The following is a 20,357-nucleotide window of genomic DNA, read 5'->3' on the forward strand; positions in this document are numbered from 1 at the left end:
AGGGGTCTTATATGGTGTCTGATATAGAGGACTGGAGTCAGTCTTAGTGATCTTATATGGGGTCTGATATAGAGGACTGGGATCTGTCTTAGGGGTCTTATATGGTGTCTGATATAGAGGACTGGAGTCAGTCTTAGTGGTCTAATATGGAGTCTGATATAGAGGACTGGAGTCAGTCTTAGTGGTCTAATATGGGGTCTGATATAGAGGACTGGAGTCAGTCTTAGTGGTCTAATATGGAGTCTGATATAGAGGACTGGAGTCAGTCTTAGTGGTCTAATATGGGGTATGATATAAAGGACTGGGATCTGTCTTAGTGGTCTAATATGGGGTCTGATATAGAGGACTGGAGTCAGTCTTAGTGGTCTAATATGGGGTATGATATAAAGGACTGGGATCTGTCTTAGTGGTCTAATATGGGGTCTGATATAGAGGACTGGAGTCAGTCTTAGTGGTCTAATATGGGGTCTAATTTAGAGGACTGAGTCAGTCTTAGTGGTCTAATATGGAGTCTTATAGAGGACTGGCATCTGTCTTAGTGGTCTAATATGGAGTCTGATATAGAGGACTGGGATCTGTCTTAGTGGTCTAATATGGGGTCTGATTTAGAGGACTGATTCAGTCTTAGTGGTCTAATATGGGGTCTGATATAGAGGACTGGAGTCAGTCTTAGTGGTCTAATATGGGGTATGATATAAAGGACTGGGATCTGTCTTAGTAGTCTAATATGGGGTCTGATTTAGAGGACTGAGTCAGTCTTAGTGGTCTACTATAGGGTATGATTTAGAGGACTGAGTCAGTCTTAGTGGTCTAATATGGGGTCTGATATAGAGGACTGGAGTCAGTCTTAGGGGTCTTATATGGTGTCTGATATAGAGGACTGGAGTCAGTCTTAGTGATCTTATATGGGGTCTGATATAGAGGACTGGAGTCAGTCTTAGTGGTCTAATATGGTGTCTAATATAGAGGACTGGAGTCAGTCTTAGTGGTCTAATATGGGGTCTGATTTATAGGTCTAGGATCAGTCCTAGAGGGGTCTGATTTGGATTCTGCTTTTGGGTTTAGTCTGCTATCTGTCTTAGAGGTCTTATGTGGGATCTGATTTATGAGTTTGATCTAAAGTCTGGTTAAGGGTCTGGTCTGGGGTCTGATTTCTGGATTAATATGGGTGTTTGTTTTACTGGCTGAATTAATTTAGGAGTCTAGTCTGGGGTCTGCATTGTTCCCCAATGGAAGACTCTGACATACGTAAATCCTTTTATATGTACGACACTGCTACCTTGCAATCCTGAATACACCCAGAAGCATCACACAGAGGTAGACTGCCTGCATATACTAGATATTAGCTATTTCTCATGTACCTCAATGAGTCCTAGGATGAAAGGCGAATATATCGACTTCTCTGAGTATTTATATCTGATCACATTGCAGATTTGCACTGACCTTTCCTCCGCACGTCCCCCATCAGGGGTCTTTCATGAGCGGCAGCAGAAGAATCCTTATTAATGTCACACCTGAGAAGGGAGCTGCTGTCATAACATCCTTGAACTTCTGGTGCCTCTTTAAGCCATTATTTGTCAGACGCATCTTTCAAAGGGAATATATTCCTCCAAAGTGACAGCATAAATGTATTTTTCTCACCTCGGTTTGACTTAAAACTAATCATTTTTCGGAAAAGCTGGCACCAAATGCTGCATCTGGCGTAAAACACCTTCTAGGAAATGTGTTATAGAGAGCTGTGCACATCACACATAATATCACAATGTTGGCCTGGTAATGCAGTCACGCTGCCCGCTGAGAGCAAGACAGGTCCTGGGACTGTTCCCAACTTCTGATGTATGCCGCAGCCTCTTTGTAGTATACAAGCACAGCGCTGTCCATTGTGTAGTGGCCATGCTCGGTATTGCAGCGCATCTCATTCAGGTTAATGGGACTGTGACCAATGGACGTGACGGCACGGGCTGGGGAAGAGGACGCAACGTCCCTTCCAACAGATCATTGGGGTCAGACCACCACCGATCTGGTATTGACGACCTGTCCTGAGGATAGCTCATCAATATTTAGTCTAAGAAAAGTCCTTTAATAGAGAAGACGTTTTTGATCTAGAGGATCCTCTCTTCCATAGAGTTTCTCTTCTGCATGTATGCTTTTGAGGAATGCTCACATGATGCACAAGCCTGGGAAAGAAAGCACTGAGCTCCATAACCTTTTACCGAGCATGTGGACACCAGAGCAGATGAGCAGTGGTAACATCGGTGATCTGTAACACGAGGTCGAGGTTTCAACAACTGCTGCAGCATCAAACACGAGCAGATGCCCTCAGGAGGCATGCCCATATGAGCCCAATCACAGCCTTGGTGCATACCTGAAGTCTTTCCTTCACTTTCATTGGACGAGAGCCGGTGGAGGAGGTGGAGCATTTAGCATAAAAAGCCAGCCCGCAACGGCATTTGTAGCCACTGCCTCGACCAGAAGCCTAAACCACCATATTGCGAGACTGTCCACTCCTGACCTGGTGGACTTTACCAGTAAGCACTCAGGGCATACTGCCCAGAGTAAGGTTAAGGGGTCGCCTTTTTCAGGGCTTAGGACTTAGCTTTATCTCACTTCCTAGCCAGTATATAGGGTGACTTAGGAAGCCACCTTTGGGGAACCCACAAGATTTGTGACCCCTGGTCCGCAACTAAACATAATTCTCTCCCCTACCCATTCAACATCTGGAATTTCATGTTTTTTATTAAAAAAAGAGAGTCGTTTTATGCATTTCTTTTCAGCCAACTCCATGTGGACAGCAGAGGGCCACCTGATCTCTGGGGCCCCAAGCATTTGATTGGCTTGTGTGGTGGTAAAGTCCGCCCCTGGGCTCAACGGTAAGAAAAACGAATACCCAATTGAAAAGGACTGTAAGTTTATTATTGTCCCTTTCATTGTTTGTCAACCAGAGCTCCACACTTCTCATAGTGGATGTGCCTGGTATTGCAGCTCAGTCCCACTTCAGGACCAGGCACAGCCACTACAAGATGTACAGAGCTGTGGCTGGTACGCAACGATGCAGACACGGTGCTCACGAAGTGCCACGGCCCCAGCAATTTGCTGATCAGTCCGGCTGCCACCGATCTGAAGGACACGTCCTCGATGTCAAAGTCCCTTTAAGCTGAAAAGAAGCAATTTGTGCAATAAATACGTGAAACGAAACATCTGATAAAGCGGTGAGGGTAGCGGGAAAGGAAGGCTGGGTAAGAGATATGGATAGCACTGGCCTAGGCGCGTGCTGTGGTAAGTTTGATGACAGCCATGCTGCGAGGGCGTGGGTGCAATTTATCAAAAATGGAAAACTGTACTTACCAACCTCCAATCATCGTTATTACCTACACAGCTCGGAGTTAACGCATTATACTATTAAATGTGGATTATTAGTCATTACTGATTAATCACTGTGGAGGTCTGTAGCCGGCGACTCTACACGGCTTCCTTATTCGTAATCTGCTTTGTATTTTTACTGGTAAAATTTCCAAGCGTAGACTTTACAGCAGAATTCTTAGACAACCTGGACCCGAACCTTGTACGCCGAACTTGAAACACAAGTTGGCTCAACACTAGAGAGGTTCTATAATTTGAGGTCCGGCCGCAGGGAAGCAGACGGCACAGGGATGACATTGTGTGCGTCCATTTTTTTTTTCCGGACCTATAGAAATGAATGCGCATTGGTCGCAGACTGAAAATACGGTCCTTTGGATGAGGCCTAGGGTAGGAAGAGCCTAGACTCCATGAATTGTGTTCTTGCCAGACTTCCTTGCAGTGAATAGACCTTGGGGACTCTTTGCCTCCTCTGTTTTGTAGTCTTAGCTGTTCACTTTAAGGCTCTTTGATATCTGTCTTGCTCTCCAGCCTCTTGTCTTATCCCCGGCACATTTGCATTTCCTTACTTATTTATATCTGCCGCTCGCAGGATGCTCAGAGCAAGCACTAATCAGACATGTGCAGTGAGCTGGGCGGACATGCTTAGATGTGCTAATACCGCTACCAGTCACGCAGCTATCTGCAAGCTGCATATTTCATATCTGTAGTCATTATCTTATTATACTAAGACTGCTTGCTTGCATCTGCTTACACCAAAAGAGCACCGTCGAGCAAGCGTCATCCCCTTGTAGTTTAGAGGAGGGACAAAATGACAAGATTAATCAGCCGCACAGCCTGGATGACAAGGCAACCTTCAGACGCCCAGAACAGATGTTTCTTCTTGCTCTTGATAATCTTGTGAATTACAGAGATTTTGCAGCACTGATTCAGGAGTTTTTAAAGAGCACTTCCCCGAAAAGAGGGGTTATGAGATTAGGAAAGCATGGCAGCTTTCTTTCAGAAAAAAAAAAAACACCACTCTTGTCCAAGGGCCGTGTCTGATATTGCACTTTCAAGGCAATAGGATTGAGCTGCAATACCAAACACAGCCAGTGGACAAGGGTGGTGCTGCTTCTAGATGAAAGTAGCCATTCAAATACAACTGTCACTAAATTTTAACTTTTTAATAACAGAAATGTTATTTATGTCTCATGTTAATGTGGTTGGTGCTTACATTTGGTTCCGTTATTGCATATTAAAGAGAGTCTGTTAGCAGTTTGACTACACTAAGCTGCTGAGTCTACTGACAGCGATAAGTAGGGGCTGGGGAGAAAAGTTCAACCATACCTTTTGTGCAGATTTTATCATTAGGAGTAGTGTGAATATGAAGTTTTATTCTGCTAGATTCTGCTTCTGCAAGTGCCCAGGAGGTGGAACTTCACTGTGAAGTGCTCTCTGTATTGAGCTGCCCCTGACAGCTGTCACTGCAACCAGGAGACCACTACAGCTGTCACTGTAGGCGGGAAGGAGCGGGCAGAATAAAACTTCATATTCACACTGCTGCAGATAATAAACGAGGAGCAGAACCTGGCAGAATAAAACTTCATATTCACACTACATCAGATTATAAACAAATCTATACGTTTCATTGTCAGAAGTTTCACAGCATCAATTCTGCTGACAGACTCCCTTTAAAGGACATCTGTCAGCAGATTTGTACCTATGACACAGGCTGACCTGTTACATGTGCGCTTGGCAGCTGAAGACATCTGTGTTGGTCCCATGTTCATATGTGTTCAATGATGTTTTAAAATATGCAAATGAGTCTCAAGGAGCAAAAGGGGCATTGCCGTTACACCTAGAGGCTCTGCTCTCTCTGTAACTGCAGCACCCCCTGCACTTTAATTGACAGGGACAGGGGCAGTGAAGACATTAACAGATCACTAAGTTGAGCTAGCCCCACAATCGATTGTGCCCGCCAGGCTTGGAATGGCCCACTGGGGAGACAGGGGATTTCTCGGTGGGCCCCAGTCTCCTGCGCCCGAGATAAGACAGAGGAGTAATTATTTCTCCTTTCTCAGGAGAGATTTTTTATTGTAGCCACTAGGTGGCAGTATCGCACAGCTATGCAGCCTCATACTGGTGTACATTGTACAGGAGGCCCCGCAGTATCTTCTAAACTTCCCGGGCTGCTGGCAGTGAAGGAGGAGAGAACAAGTCTGGCCATCCTCCTACCCTCCCTGCTGTCAGAAAACTGTGGTTGCTGGAGAGAAGGACTCCTCTGCGGTGCTCCGCTGATTTCTCAGGTGTGTGACAGTAGTGAGCTGTAGGAGACTGTAAGGGGGAATAGGGGATTTGTTTATAGTAGACTCAGATCTGTGTATGTGTGCTGCTCTCTGCAGAGTTCAGAGTGGCATTGGAGGGACTCTGCCCTAGGTCCCCCCAAGCCTCTGCTTTAGGTGCACCCTCATAAGTGCCCCAGCTCCAGATGCCCCCCAATGCCCCCTCTCTAAAAGCACCCCTAATATTGAATCTTCTCCAGTTGCCCCCCTAATACCTCTGCAGCTGCTCCAGGATCCCCACTATTACCCTGCCTCAGGTGACCCTAATGCCTCTGCTTTAGGTGCACCCCCATTAGTGCCCCAGCTCCAGATGCCCCCACTCTAAATTCACCACTAATATTGCCTCTTCTCCAGTTACCCCTGCTCCAGGATCCCCACCATTACCCTGCCTCAGGTGACCCTAATGTCTCTGTTTCAGTTATGACCCTCCGTTTGTGCCCTTTGCTCACGTTGCTCCTCTAGCACCTTTGCTTGGGCTTTGTTAAAGGTTGTGACCTGCAAAGGGGGTTAGACTTATGCCCGAAAAATTCTGCACAGTGCGTCACATTCTCCAGTATTGACACGTATGATTTACATGGCGGCAGTGATGACATTCCGTATTTACAGGCATCACTGCTGCCATGTGAAGAGATACTGGTGGTGGAGGATTTAAAGGGGTTGTCCAGGTTTTTAAGTTATCCTCTCCACGCCATAGGGCATAACTATATGAATAGTGGGGTTCGATTCTGCAACCCCCACTGATCCCAGGAACGGGTGCTGTTCCACCTTTTTGATGGTGTGGCAGGCCACAAATGCCCTGCTGCTCCATTCATTCTCTTTGGGACCACTGGAAATAGCCAGTGCTGTACTCCGCCATCTCCAGCGACCCCATAGAGAATGGATGGAGAGGCAGGGCATATGCTCAAGAAGGGGGATCAGTGGGGGCTCGAGCGTTCAGACCCCCACGGATCACTTAGTTATCCCCGATCCTGTGGATAGAGGATAACTAGAAAAGTGGACACAGGTCCTTTAACAGGCGAGCATTTCTATTTTAGTTTGACACATATTTTGGGCCAGATTTTTTATTTTTATTTAATGTTTTTTTTTACACCCAAAGAAATCCTTTAAGGATAGGGAATGTGAAAAGGTGAAACAGTTATGACACGACAGGTGATAAGTGTCTGATTGATGGGGGTCTGACTGCCGGGACCCCCATGATCAAGGGAACGTGGTCTTAAAGGGGTTGTCCCTCACTTCAGTAAGTCGGATTTATCATGTAGAGAAAGTTAATACAAGCCACTTACTAATATACTGTGATTATCCATATTGCTTCCTTTGCTGGCTGGATTAATTTCCCCATCGCATTATACACTGCTCGTTTCCATGGTTACGACCACCCTGTAATCCATCAGTGGTGGTCGTGCCTGCACACTATAGAATAAAGCATTAGCCTATGTGTGCTTCCATTGTCCCGGCCACCAGAGAGACTGACTCTTTTGCCTATAGTGTGAAAGCACGACCACCACTGCTGGATTGCAGGGTGGTCGTAACCATGGAAACGAGCAGTGTATAATGTGATGGATAAATGAATCCAGCCAGCAAAGGAAGCAATATGGATAATAACAATATATTAGTAAGTGGCTTGTATTAACTTTCTCTACGTGATAAATGCCACTTACTGAAGTGAGAGACAACCCCTTTAAGACCCTTGTGTACATAGATTGGCGGTAATGTAATTGAATGTCTCAGGACACTTTTTTCCTGATCAGTGGGTGTTCCAGCAGTCAGACCCCAGAAATCTGATATTTATCACCTATCCTGTAGATAGGCGATAGGTTATTATAGTAGGACAACCCTTATAATTATAATGTAGATTATGTGCAATCTGAGGAGGTTATGATTTGATAATTTCCATGCCAGACATTTATGCTTAAAGGGGTTAAAGGGGTCGTCTCTCACTTCAGTAAATGGCATTTATCATGTAGATAAAGTTAATACAAGGCACTTACTAATGTATTGTGATGATCCATATTGCCTCCTTTCCATCACGTTTCCGTGGTTATGACCACCCTGGAATCCAGCAGTGGTGGCCGTGCTTACACACTATAGGGAAAGGCTGGAAGTGTGCATAGGCCAACACCTTCACCTATAGTGTGTACGCACGACCACCGCTGCTGGATTCCAGGGTGGTCATAACCACGGATACGTGCTGTGTATAATGTGATGGAAAAGAGCCAATATGGAGAATCAGAATACATTAGTAAGTGCCTTGAATTAACTTTATCTACGTAAATGCCATTTGTTGAAGTGAGAGACAACCCCTTTAAGTGTGCTACACCTACGTAATAGGGTTAGGATAAAAAATGTCAAAAACTGTCTTGGTGCGTGCATTGCGTGTTTCCTATGTCTGATAGGAACTGCATGTGTCTTGTTTCTGACTGACTTGAGAGCAGGATATCCATATATATGTGTAAGGCGACTTTCACACGTGCGGTTGCAGGGTCCGGCAGGCTACTCCAGTGGGTGAGCAGCCTGCAAGATCCGTGCTTGCACTAGCCCACCGTGCCGCCGGAGGTCCGCTCCAGCCCCATTCACTATAATGTGGGCGGCCCGGAGATCCAGCATGCCGAGAGGTGGCCGGGCAAAGACGACAGCGGACTTCTGGCGGCACGGTTAGCACGGATGCGGCAGGCTGTTCCCCCGCCGGAACATGCTGCCGGATCCTGTTATTGCGAGTAGCCTAAGTTCTGCCACATGTGTGTTTGTGCATTTTGCTGTGAGTGTCCGCCATCATACTTCATCTTTAATATTTCTGTTATCACTGTAAGGGCTCATGAACACGACCGTTGGATGTTTTGCAGTCCGAAAATTGCGGATACGCAAAACATGGATACCGGGTGTGTGCATTCCACATTATGCGGAACAGAATGTCCGGCCTCTAATAGAACAGTCCTATCCTTGTCTGTAATGCCGACAACAATTGGACATGTGCTATCATTTTGCGTAACGGCCATGCGGACATACAGACACGGAATGCACGTGGAGTCATTTCCGTTTTTTGCGGCCCCATTGAAGTGAATGGATTCACATACAGGCCACAAAAAAAAATAAAAAATGGTACGGACACGGAAAAAAAAAAAAAGTTTGTGTGCAGGAGCCCTAAGGTGGGCCCCCCGAATCAGTTACACTGGTGGGCCCTCAGTGCCCCAGTCCGACACTGGTGCCCGCTGTAACAGTAAATGTCCTGGCGACACACTCCCTTTAATTTATCTTTTCTATTTTTTCTTTTCAGAGCAAGAAACATGCCAACAAGGTCCGGCTTTATTACATGTTACACCCAGAGGACGGGGGACCTCCATCGAAAAAACTTCGTCCAGACGACCCAGTAAGTGCATGAAACTCACTGAGGGTACGGCCACACATTCAAGGTTTTGGTTCAGTTTTTTTTCAAACACGAAAACTGGAGTGAATAAAAAAAAAATAAAAAAAGGAGGAGAAGTCGTATCTGCCCCTTATACTTTCTCTCCTTTTACGCCTCCCCTTACGCATCTAAAAGGATTTTTCCATAAGATTTGCAGTGGCCGGGTTTAGGGTGGCCCCAACGCTACACTAGGTCCCCTGGTGTCACCACGTGTTGCTGCTCTCCGGAGTATTCGGTAAAGTGTGGTGCACCTCAATGGGAAATAAGTCCAGAGAGTCAGGGTCTTCAGTAAACCAGTGGGCTTCTCTACTGGAGGAATTCAGGTGCAAAACAATACAGGCAGTGCACTGAGGTGGCTTCTCCGGTCTCCTCCCGGGCAGAAGAAGGGTATCATGCTGAGGAAAGGCCTGAGCTATCTGTCCCTCTCTCTCTTAGACAGCTAGTACCCTGGCTAAAAGGCTGGTGGCCAAGGGTCTTTGGCTTAATTGTCTGGCTGGCTGCCTGGTCAAAGGGCTGGTGACACTGGGTCGGTGGCAGAGTACCCCCACCTCAGCGTCTTCTTCAATCATGGAGTTTGGCAGAGTCTCTTCTACTAAGCAGTGGTCCTTATCAGCAGACAACTAGGGGCTCTGACTGCTTTCCTTATATACAGTCTCAAGCTGCATTAGAACCTTCTAGTGAGAGAGGTGGAGTGGAAAAGCACAACCTTAGGCCACATGCACACGACCATATGTGTTTTGCGGTCCGCAAAAAAAAAAACGGATGACATCCGTATGCCATCCGTTTTTTTTTTGTGGATCCATTGTAACAATGCCTAAAACGGACAAGAATATGAAATGTTCCGATTTTTTGGCGGGGCTACGGAACAGACATACTGATGCGGACAGCACACAGTGTGCTATCCGCATTTTTTGCGGACCCATTGAAATTAATGGGCCCGCATCCTATCCGCCAAAAAAACGGAACGGACATGGAAACAAACAACGTTCGTGTGCATGTAGCCTTAGGCTACAGACACACTGTCAGTTTTTCATGGCCATTTTGCATCAGTGTGTGCATCCATTTTCTGGTCGTGTGTCCGTTTTTAATGTCCGTTTTGCATCAGTTTTTCATGTCTGTTAAAAACGGACATGAAAAATGGAGGAATTTGATTGTCAGTTATTTCTAGACCTACCCCCACAGGATGGTAGGCCCCCAGCTAAAATAATGTCCCCCATAGTGTAAGATTTTTTTTTTTACTGCCCCCAGCTTTAATAATGCCCCCTATTTTGGCCCCAGCTAAAATAATGTCTTCCAAGGTGTAAATAATTTTTTATAGTGCTCCCAGCTTTAATAATACCCCCATGTAGGCCTCCATCTAAAATAATGTCCCCCATAGTGTAGGATTTTTTTATTTATTTTTTACTGTCCCCAGCTTTAATAATGTCCCCCATGTGGGCCCCCTGGTATAATAATGTCCCCCATAGTGTATGATTTTTTTTTACCGCCCCCAGCTTTAATAATGCCACCAATGTAGGGCCCCATCTTAAATAATTTCCCCTTTGGTTTAAATAATGCCCCCATAATGGCCCACCACAGTTTTTTTTAATTTTTGTTGATTTTACAAAAAAAAAAATCACCTTATCCACTTCCTCGCGCTGCAGCAGTCTCTTCTCTCTTCCCCGAACGGGACCTGCCGAAGGTGTGCGATGTCACTGCGCGCTCCCACATGGTTACATCACCACACATATCGCAGGTCCTTAGGCAGATCCTGCTCAATGAAGAGAGAAGAGACTGCCGCACTGCGAGCAAGTGGATGAGGTGATTTTTTTTTTTTGTACCCCTCCTGGGTAAAGTGTACCCGTTTTTAATGGCCGTTAGACGGGTGCACTCCTGTCAATCGGCCGTTAAAAACGGTCCCATTGATTTCAATGGGTCCGTTTGACCGTGAAAACATGTCCTATTTTTGGACGGACACTATTTACTGGCCGTTAAAAGAACGGCCAGTGAATAGCCCCATGAACTTTCATTGGTGCTCAAAAAGGCCATGTGACGGCCGTTACTTAGACGGCCGTCACACGGCCATTATTCACTGTCGTGTGCATGAGGCCTAAACAGAAAACATGATGCAATTTCAGTCTGTCATAGACTTGTATAGAGTTTCAATAAAAGTCTATGGGAATGACTAAGCAGTTTTTCCAGACATAAATAACAGAGTTAAACCAGACAGCAGCTCTGTGTGTGTGTTTTTTTTTCTCCTGCAAGCAGCATTTTTTGTCTGTCCGATTCCTAGCACTAATAGTGGAAACAGGCCGGATCCCCTCTGAATGCCACTAAAGTCTGTTGGCTCTGGCGGGGCCAGTTAGTATCCAGCAATGCCAGATATAACAGCCTTCAGGAATAATTTACTGCTAGTGTGAAACCAGCCTTAGCTGGCTGTGTATTAACCCCTTACAAATTGCAGTGCAAATACAGTGCAAATGAACAGGATATATTGCAGTAAACATATGAAATGCAGTTCAGCAATATAAAACAATATAAGTGTAAACAACGTCATAAATTACGGTGCAAGTTAACCCTTCAAGTGCACTAAAGTAGTGAATTGATGACTTGGCATAGTAGCAATAGAGGCAAATGTCCACAGTCCAAAGTTCCCTTGCTACAAACACTACGGATTATTAGAGACAGCTATCATGTGTAAAAAAAATGATCTGCGCTAGCGTACTAAGAAAAGTGTATCACCCCTATTCTTCAAATGTATGCGCTGGAGTATAGTGCCTCTTGATGCTGGAAAATACTTGCCCTTATACATCCAGATACAGTCTTGTTGTGCTCTTTCTTATATCACTTATATGCTATACTTCAAAATCGGCTGTTGGTGCAAGTAAAGCGCTTCTCTAAAGAACCTAAAAGTAGTCGCTTGTCTTATTCATCCAGTCCGTTCGTATCTCACTCTGCTGTAGGTCTTGAGGTGTTAATGGAACTGAGATGCCAAGCGTCACTGCGGGTAGGTATCTTCTCTTTGGCTTACCTCATATACGGTAGCCAGAATGCTTGAGTATAGCCTGCAAGTGTCCCCTATGAAACTTCTTGTGTGACGTCACACTCTCTAGGTATGGAAGCCTGTGTGAATCGAAACATCTCCAACACGTTTCAGAATGCGCAGGTTCGTTAGTTAGGGATGGGGTTTAGATCTATACCATGTCTTTAAATACGTTCCGTGGATTCCGCTCCCCGATTACCTGCGCTTTAATTGAGGAGAATACTGTCTTGTTGCCTGACATGACCACATCAGGAAAATTCCAATTACCATAAATTAAGCCCTATACATATGTTTTTTATCTCTAGGCTCCCTATGCACATAATATGTCATTTCATGTTGTTTCCATGTCTGCATGATATGTAGTCCATCTATGGATGCCTCTGAGCTCCAACTTTCCTTCAAAGATATAAAAGTTATCATTCTGTTTGCCTGCAGTGGCCACCAGAGGGAGCTGAGGAGCTAACTGCATACAATGCTTACATTTAACTTCATGATAAACCATTGTGCAGTAAGCTCCCTCTAGTGGTGGCTGAAGGTAGCAAGAATATTTTAAGTCTATACAGGGGATTTGGAGCTCTGTATCAGGAAATGGAGCCCCAACTCATGTAATATATGTTAAGAAATTAATCAGCACATTATTTGGGGCCTAAAAAGAACATGCGGATAGAGGTTAGAGAGTTACTTTTAGGATGTTTTTATGCCAGTAATTACATAACCTCCAACAGTAACACACGTACATGAATCTGCATGAACACTACTATCTAATTTCAACTATTTCACAGTTTCCACTGCTTCTGAAAGGTCATTGAAAATCTTATATACTAATGGTTAATCCAGAGATTTTGGCATGGTGCCTTTTGCCAAATATTAGCGCATATATCTCTGCCAACTTTTTATTATCCAAGTTTAAAGGGATTGTCAGAGACAACCCCTTTTAATAAGCAGCTACCAGGCACCCTCTGCAAACAGATGGTAAAACCAAAGACTTATCAAACCTGCAAAAATTTTATTTGGGGACTTTTAAGCCCCACCCCTCATACAGCTTGGGAATGCCCCCAAAATGCCATGGCTGACATAGGTCCTGGCTGAGCATGGCTGACATAGGTCCTGCCCCTCTCATAACCCAGTGCATAGGATTGTCCTGCAGAATCAGGACTGTTGTCAAGTCTATCCTTGTAATGCAAGGCTGGTTTGAGTCCTTCAGAATGGAAGCTGCCCTCTGTTCATTGAGTGGTGGAGATGGGCAAGTAGGGCATACCCCTCCATATACTTTGTTGGATCTTTGGTAAGGGGTTGTCTTCATGAGACAATCCTCTTAGGGGTTTCCCACCCAAAACATTCATGGCCTGTCTGTAGTATATGCCATAAATATCTGATGGGGGTTTAGCAGGCTTGGCTGTTTCTGAGAGAGCTGACTTCTAGGAGGACACATCTCCTCCTAGAAGTCGTGACCAGTGACTATCTTATTGGGGAAGATGGCCACAGCAGTGACTCATTGCAGCCCCTGATCAGCGGAGCAGACATCTCTTGCATGTCAAGCCCGGACCAGGAGGTGGAGCCCATCGAGGACCTGGTAAGCATTGGAACTGAACCGGCCAGGATTGGTGAGGGTGAGTATGGCTTCTTGTATTGTTTTACCACTGAACAACCCCTCTAACAGTTAACAGAGGGATACAATTTGCCATAAACTGATATGGCAGCAAATAAGATAGAGGGATGGCACTTGTTAACGTAGAAAGCAGCAGAACATTGGGTTTGAGAGGAATGAACGGCTTAAGGTGCTTTACTATTTCTGCCTGTGCATAGAGTCATCCTTATCTGGTGTGAGCTATTGAGAAGACCGGTCTTAGCGCTCACCAGCTAGAGCACTTGAGGCGTCCGCTCCCTGCTCTCGGAGGCCCTGTTAATAATGCACTAAGGATACGTCTTATAATAAGATCTAGAACGTCTGCCCCAGGGACAGACAGACAGACTTTAAGTCAATGTTAAATTCTACAAACAATAACATTTGCAGCGGCCTCAGAAAGTGTTTGTCAGCTTCCCCCCAGAGCGTCTTCCTCGCAGTGCATTGACGACCTCTGGCAAGAATCATACCCGAAATAAGGAAGGTGATTTAGCATTGCAGGATAAAAACACCTGTGAGATCTGGAAAATGATTTTCTGGCCTTGCATTGTGTGCAGAAGAAGATCTGAGGATCAAAGGCTTCCCTTGTTATAATACGTTTATATTGAAACAATGTCCTTGTTGTATCTCATCGCAGGGGGTTCCCAATTTGATGGTCACCCTACTGGCCAACAGCAGTTTCCAGTTGTGGAGAACCACTGGAAACAATAGATTTTTTATTTTTCCACAAGCAAGAACTCAAGATCGGTCCCTATCAATGGGCTCAAGTTCAGGTTTTTTTCTCTCTTATTTTTTTAATTAATTCCCCCCAAGCCGGTGGAGGGTCCTGGTCACATGCCAGTCACTTTCCTTAATCCAGTGCCACACAGCCCTATAGATAAAGATCTCCATGAGATATGGAAAAAAATTGAGGAGATTGCAATAAGATGCATTGTTATTCACTTCACCCGATTCCTGCTGCAAGTCCCTGTGAGATACAGTGGCTCCAGCCAATGGCCACATCCAGTTGTTAGACAACTGCAGGACTCCACTCCAGCGATGGCCCTGCTGGATTGAGCCCAGATGGTGGTGCTGGGTTGTCAAAGTAACTGGTGCTTGAAGATGATGTCAGGCCCTAGCCGCCAATATAAAAGGGACTCCAGGTTTTGCACCTTTTTTTGCAGATCAGGGGAATCAGGGTCCCATTTTGTAGAATCACAGATGGTCCCGCAGTTGGACTCCCAACAATACAAATGTCACCTATCCTGTGGAGAGGTGATAAATGCTGTTTGTGAGATAATTCTTTTAATAGATTTGGCTAATTTTAGGACTTCCTTTTTCACATCTCATTTTCTAGACACTTTAAAAACTGTTGAGTAAAGCTGCCCATACACATTCTATTTAAGAACGCCAGATTTTACCGATTACATTGTGATCTGCAAAGAGTCTGGATGGTTTGGGGACCTGCAGAGCATTCCCTGATGTCTACTGTAAATTCCAACATGCACAATCCTTTGTTCCATCCAGAGATAGGCCGCTGTCTACAGCTTGTGGTAGCAATTTATCCCCCGATCCCCAACACACGCACTGTTTAATAAACATGCATGGTCAGCCGAGCCAAAAGGGACTATTTATGGGTAGGGAGATAAATGTCAGCTGGGACAGCTTAGATATAATAATGGTTGTAGAATGATAGAATTCACCAAACTATAAAAAATAACATTCTGTGTTTTTAGATATTGAAAGGTTTGTTCTATTAGGTAGGAGATATGTGTTTCCATGGTAACAGACTACAGACTACCTATGTAGTCTGATCCTGCAGTCAGTGAAGGGAGTAAAGCATAACTGTAGGCCCAGACTAAATGCCAGGTTTTTTGGTAGTACAAGTTGTGGTCAAACGTTTTGAGGCTGAACAAATTTAGATTTTCACAAAGTTTGCTGATTTGGTGTTTTAGTTTTTTTTTGTTGGATGATTCTATGGCATAACGAAGTACAATTATAAGCATTTCCTACTTTTTTTATTTTTTTTACTTTTTCTTACAAATACATCAAGTTTATTTATGCAAAGACTCAATATTTCCAGTGGCCATCGGCTTCTGATCGGCAGGTGTCCGACATGCAGGACCCCTACCTATCAGAAGGCAGCTGCGCTCACAGTAGCGCCGTGTCCTTCTCGCTATTACCCGTAGGCCGGTGACATCATGGCAATGTCACATGGCCTGGGCGCAGCTCATAGGACATTTGTGAAACAGCAACGTGTCCAAAAGGTGCAGAACTTAATCTGATGTTAAGGTCCATCCGGTGGTTGGAACACATTGCATTGCGTAGGAGAGAGTATTCCTGGATGCTTGTACTAGAGTCAGCTGGAGACATGCAATTGCTCAAGAAAGACAATTTTGCCTGTTAACTGCAGCCGTGTGACATGTAAGAAGTGTGGAAATTGCACATTGTATAAGAACTGCCAGTCCATGCATGTTGAGAACTGTAACTGATGTGCTTGAATTTGAATCTTTAGTAAAGGACTTTTTACTGTTAGAGCTCTATTCACACGTCCGCAATTCTGTTCCGCATTCATTTCTATGGGGCCGCACGATGTGGATTGCGGATCTGCACTTCCGGGTCCGCAATTCCGTTCCCGAAAAAAATAGAACATGTCCTATTCTTGTCCGCAATTGCGGACAAGATTAGGCATTTTCTATTAAGTGCCGGCAAAATGTGGAACGCACATTGCTGGTGTCCGTGTTTGCGGATACGTGGATACGCAAAACACACACGGACGTGTGAATGGACCCTAACTCAACCTGATTATTTCCTGCATTATTACAGTGCACTGGCCTTTACAGCTCTACCAAAGGACCCTGCCTTGAACCTCCCAGCCAGCAACCATCAACACCAAGAGCACCTCAACAAACACCAGGCAGGAGAGCCCCAAAACCAGAGCATGCCCCAAAGAGAGTAAATGGTGTGCCCTTCCAATCACTGCATACCAGGAAGTATCCAAACCGTGCACAGCTACTCCCATCCTCCACCCTCACACCCCTGCGATCTGGTTACCTCACAAGCATATCAGTCACAGTTTTCATCATGCATTGACTGGCAGATCTAACAAAGTTTTGCAATTTCCGCAGATCTTGCAGTTTTACAGGTTGCAAAGGTAGTTAACAGGACTGGATGGTTTTCTCTCTGAGTCAGTCTTTCCAATACTGCACTTTTCTCTCAATCTCAACCGTCCAGACATAGGGGTGAAAATCTTCTCTTGCAGTTCTCTTCTGCTTTTCCTCTTTTTTTTTTTTTACTACACTCTAGTCCAGTGGTGGCGAACCTATGGCACTGGTGCCAGAGGCGGCACTCGGAGCCCTCTCTGTGGGCACCCGCACCCTGGATAAAGTCTATGGTGTACCAATATGCCTCAGACTTTTTTTCTGCCATTCATCAGCGCAGGGCACACTATAAACAGCACAGGCAGTGCATTGAATGTAGGCAGGATATTATAGCTAAATGATAAAGTACATGGAAGATATTCTACAGCAAGCATGTCAAACTCAAAGGCTAACATGGGCCAAAAAAAACAAAATTTAAGTTTATGTGGGCCGCATCAAAAAAAAAAAAAAATTTTTTACAATATAATGCAGACGGATCCGTTCTGAACGGATCCACCGTCTGCATTATATGAGCGGATCCGTCTCAGACGGATCCGCTCTGAACGCAAGTGTGAAAGTAGCCTTAGGGGCGAGAACCTGGGATCTTTCATCCCTTGTCCTATTCAGCTCTATCAGGGTGAATAAGACTTCACACTGTCCCTGCTGCTCTGTGCCTTGTGCACACAGCATCAGGGATGTTACCATGGCAACCAGGGCTTCTGTAGCGTCCTGGCTGCCATGGTAACTGATCGGAGCCCCAGGCTTACACAGCTGGGGCTCCGATCAGAAGCTGCCACTGCACCACCAATGAGGGGGAGGGGAGAGGTCCCTGTGGCCACTGCCACCAATGATTTTAATACTGGGGGGGTTGAGAGGGGCTGGCGCACTGTGCCACCAATGATTTTAATGGGATGGGGGGTTGAGGGGGGGGGGGGCACACTGCACCACCAATGATAAATTACCCCTTTATACAGGAGGCTGGTACTGGCAGATCAGCAGTTAACCCCTCAGGTGCGGCACCTAAGGGGTTAACTGCCTCTGATCGCAGCTCCCTGTCAGCGGCAGGGTGCCGGCAATGCGATTCTGCTGCCGGCACCCGCCTCCTGTATTGTGTTAAAGACTGACTTTCACTATCAGGCCACACAGAGCGGCGCCCAGCGATCTCTCAGCACTCACCATTAGTCCTGGGCGCCGCTCCGTTCGCCTGCAGTGCTCCATTACTGTCTCCTCTCCTGCTCCACATGCTGCTGATTACTATCGGAGCGATGGGAGGAGACATCAGCTTCACTAGTGGGCGTTCCTTCTTCCTGGCGGTAGCGCTGTCCAATCGCAGCGCAGGGAGAAGGAACGCCCACTAGTGAAGCTGATGTCTCCTCCCATCGCTCCGATAGTAATCAGCAGCATGTGGAGCAGGAGAGGAGACAGTAATGGGGCACTGCGGGCGAACGGAGCGGCGCCCAGGACTAATGGTGAGTGCTGAGACATCGCTGGGCGCCGCTCTGTGTGGGAAATGGGAATAGTCCTATCATTGGTGGCTCAGTGCGCCCGCCCCTCCTCCGCCCCTCTCATTGGTGGCGCAGTGCGCCCACCCCTCCTCCCCCCCTCTCTTCTCATTGGTGGCAGCGGCAGCAGCACAGGGGGGAGGGAGGACAGCTTCCTTCTCCCCGTGCTGCTGAGAGAACATGAGCGCGCCGATAGCAGCGCTCATGTTCAGAGATACTAGACTGCCGGGCCGCAAAGATAATCATTGCGGGCCGCATGTTTGACACCCATGTTCTTCAGTATATTGGACTGTAGTGTTCAGGTTACATTGCCGTGTTGGCACTTTGCGATAAAGTGGGTTTTGGGTTGCAGTTTGGGCACTTGGTCTGTAAAAGGTTCACCATCACTGCTCTAGTCTTACTCTTTGGCCTGTCTCATTTTTGACTGCATTTCTGGTCTTGACTCTTGACTATGATAACACTTATATGGCATCTGTGCTACTGCTGCCGATCAGAGACTACTGCCGGGACTGTGAACTGTGGATCTTCTTGCAGTCCATACGTCCTTGCAGTGGTCTAGGCAGCCCTGAACTGTTTGCAGCTTATAGAATCTACATTCTGGTCATAGCATCATACTCTAGGTTCCCTTCCTCTAACTTTCCGTGGCCTCCCACACATCTGCCCTCGATAATATAATCACAAGTGGTGGACAGGTCACTGTCTCCTGTAAGGTCAGCACACTCCTCCTCTGCTGCAGACAATATCCTTTGCACTTTATGATGCGTCCCTTATTTGCTATCTATAATGTTACAGTCAGTTGGCATGAAATTGTTCTGTTTTGGGATATTTTCCTTTTTTAACATCGGAGAAAACACCGACCCATTCAGGAACTTTATGTAATTCATCTATCCTCCAGGGTGTCTGCTCTCTAACGTTCATACTTAAGGCAAGGAGGTCTCTGATAATGATGATATAGACTTCTTTAAGAAGCCACTCATTATGCTTTCTGTTGCCTTTTCCTCCGGGGCATTATGTTTTGTTGCATTATGCTTTCCTTTTCTTCGGTTTATAGAAGTGATAATGAGGATTTTATAACACGTCCCCCTTCCCCACCCTTTGGAAAGATCGGAGATTATAATAAAGAAGCTTTTCTGGTCACGGTCAATGGATTTTGTAGACACAATAGTCTTTCACATTTAATTGAGTGTAAATGTTTTTGCAAATGTGAACACACAAATACAAAACTAAATTTATATGGATTATTGATTTTTCATTACAGAGTTACAGATTGCTTGTTTCAGACATTGTGTGAATTACCAGTAATGGTTGATCTTAATTATGTATTAGCTCCAAATATAAAGTGCATAAATATCTCATGATAATTAACCGTGCTGGTCACAGGAGGAGGATGGATTGCTGTGGGTTTCTGATGATGCTACTAGTATGGATGATCATCTAAAAGGGATTTGTTCGGGCTTCAGTATTGATGGCCTATCCTTAGTTTAGGCCATTGATAATTGATCGGTAGGAGTCCCTGCTGATCCAATGAATGAAAGGATCACAGAATATTCAAACTCTGAAAGGCACTACATCCACTGTTTATCAAGTGACAGCCAAACAGTTGTGGCTCAGTTTTATGTAGGTCTATATCAGAGGCTGTTTTAACATGAATTTGAAGATTTGAGAATAAATAGGCTTACACAGGCTAAGTGAAAAAAAAATTACTAAGTGTGATTAAATATAAAGCAAAACAGACAAATCAATTTACCTGAACTGTCTTTGAAAATTAGGGACAATCTGTGCAAGCTTGGAACTGTTGCCAAGGGTTACACTCCAGGATCATATGCGGCATCTGTCGGGCGCACCGCTTGGGGTTTCTTAAAGTACATATTTGTTGTGACGCCAGTTGCAGTGAAGCAACAAGGGAACAGGGCCCCTGTTTAATGATGAAGTAGATGGTAACCAGGTGTAGGAATGCCAGAGTGGTGTAGGGCAGTGGTGGGCAACCTTTTTTGTCAACTGAGCCAAAT

At 45.5% G+C, this 20,357-nt stretch overlaps 1 protein-coding gene across 1 annotated transcript in view; it reads left to right on the forward strand.

Moving 5' to 3' along the window:
- Positions 1-20,357, forward strand: part of ZMAT4 (zinc finger matrin-type 4) — a 383,151-nt gene that overhangs the window by 67,982 nt on the left and 294,812 nt on the right. Inside the window, exon 3 of the mRNA XM_040435654.1 lies at positions 8,953-9,045. Coding sequence (XP_040291588.1) covers positions 8,953-9,045 — 93 coding nt within the window. The remainder of the gene's footprint in view (positions 1-8,952; positions 9,046-20,357) is intronic.

Source organism: Bufo bufo, chromosome 6 (assembly GCF_905171765.1).
Source record: "Bufo bufo chromosome 6, aBufBuf1.1, whole genome shotgun sequence".
Taxonomy (NCBI): domain Eukaryota; kingdom Metazoa; phylum Chordata; class Amphibia; order Anura; family Bufonidae; genus Bufo; species Bufo bufo.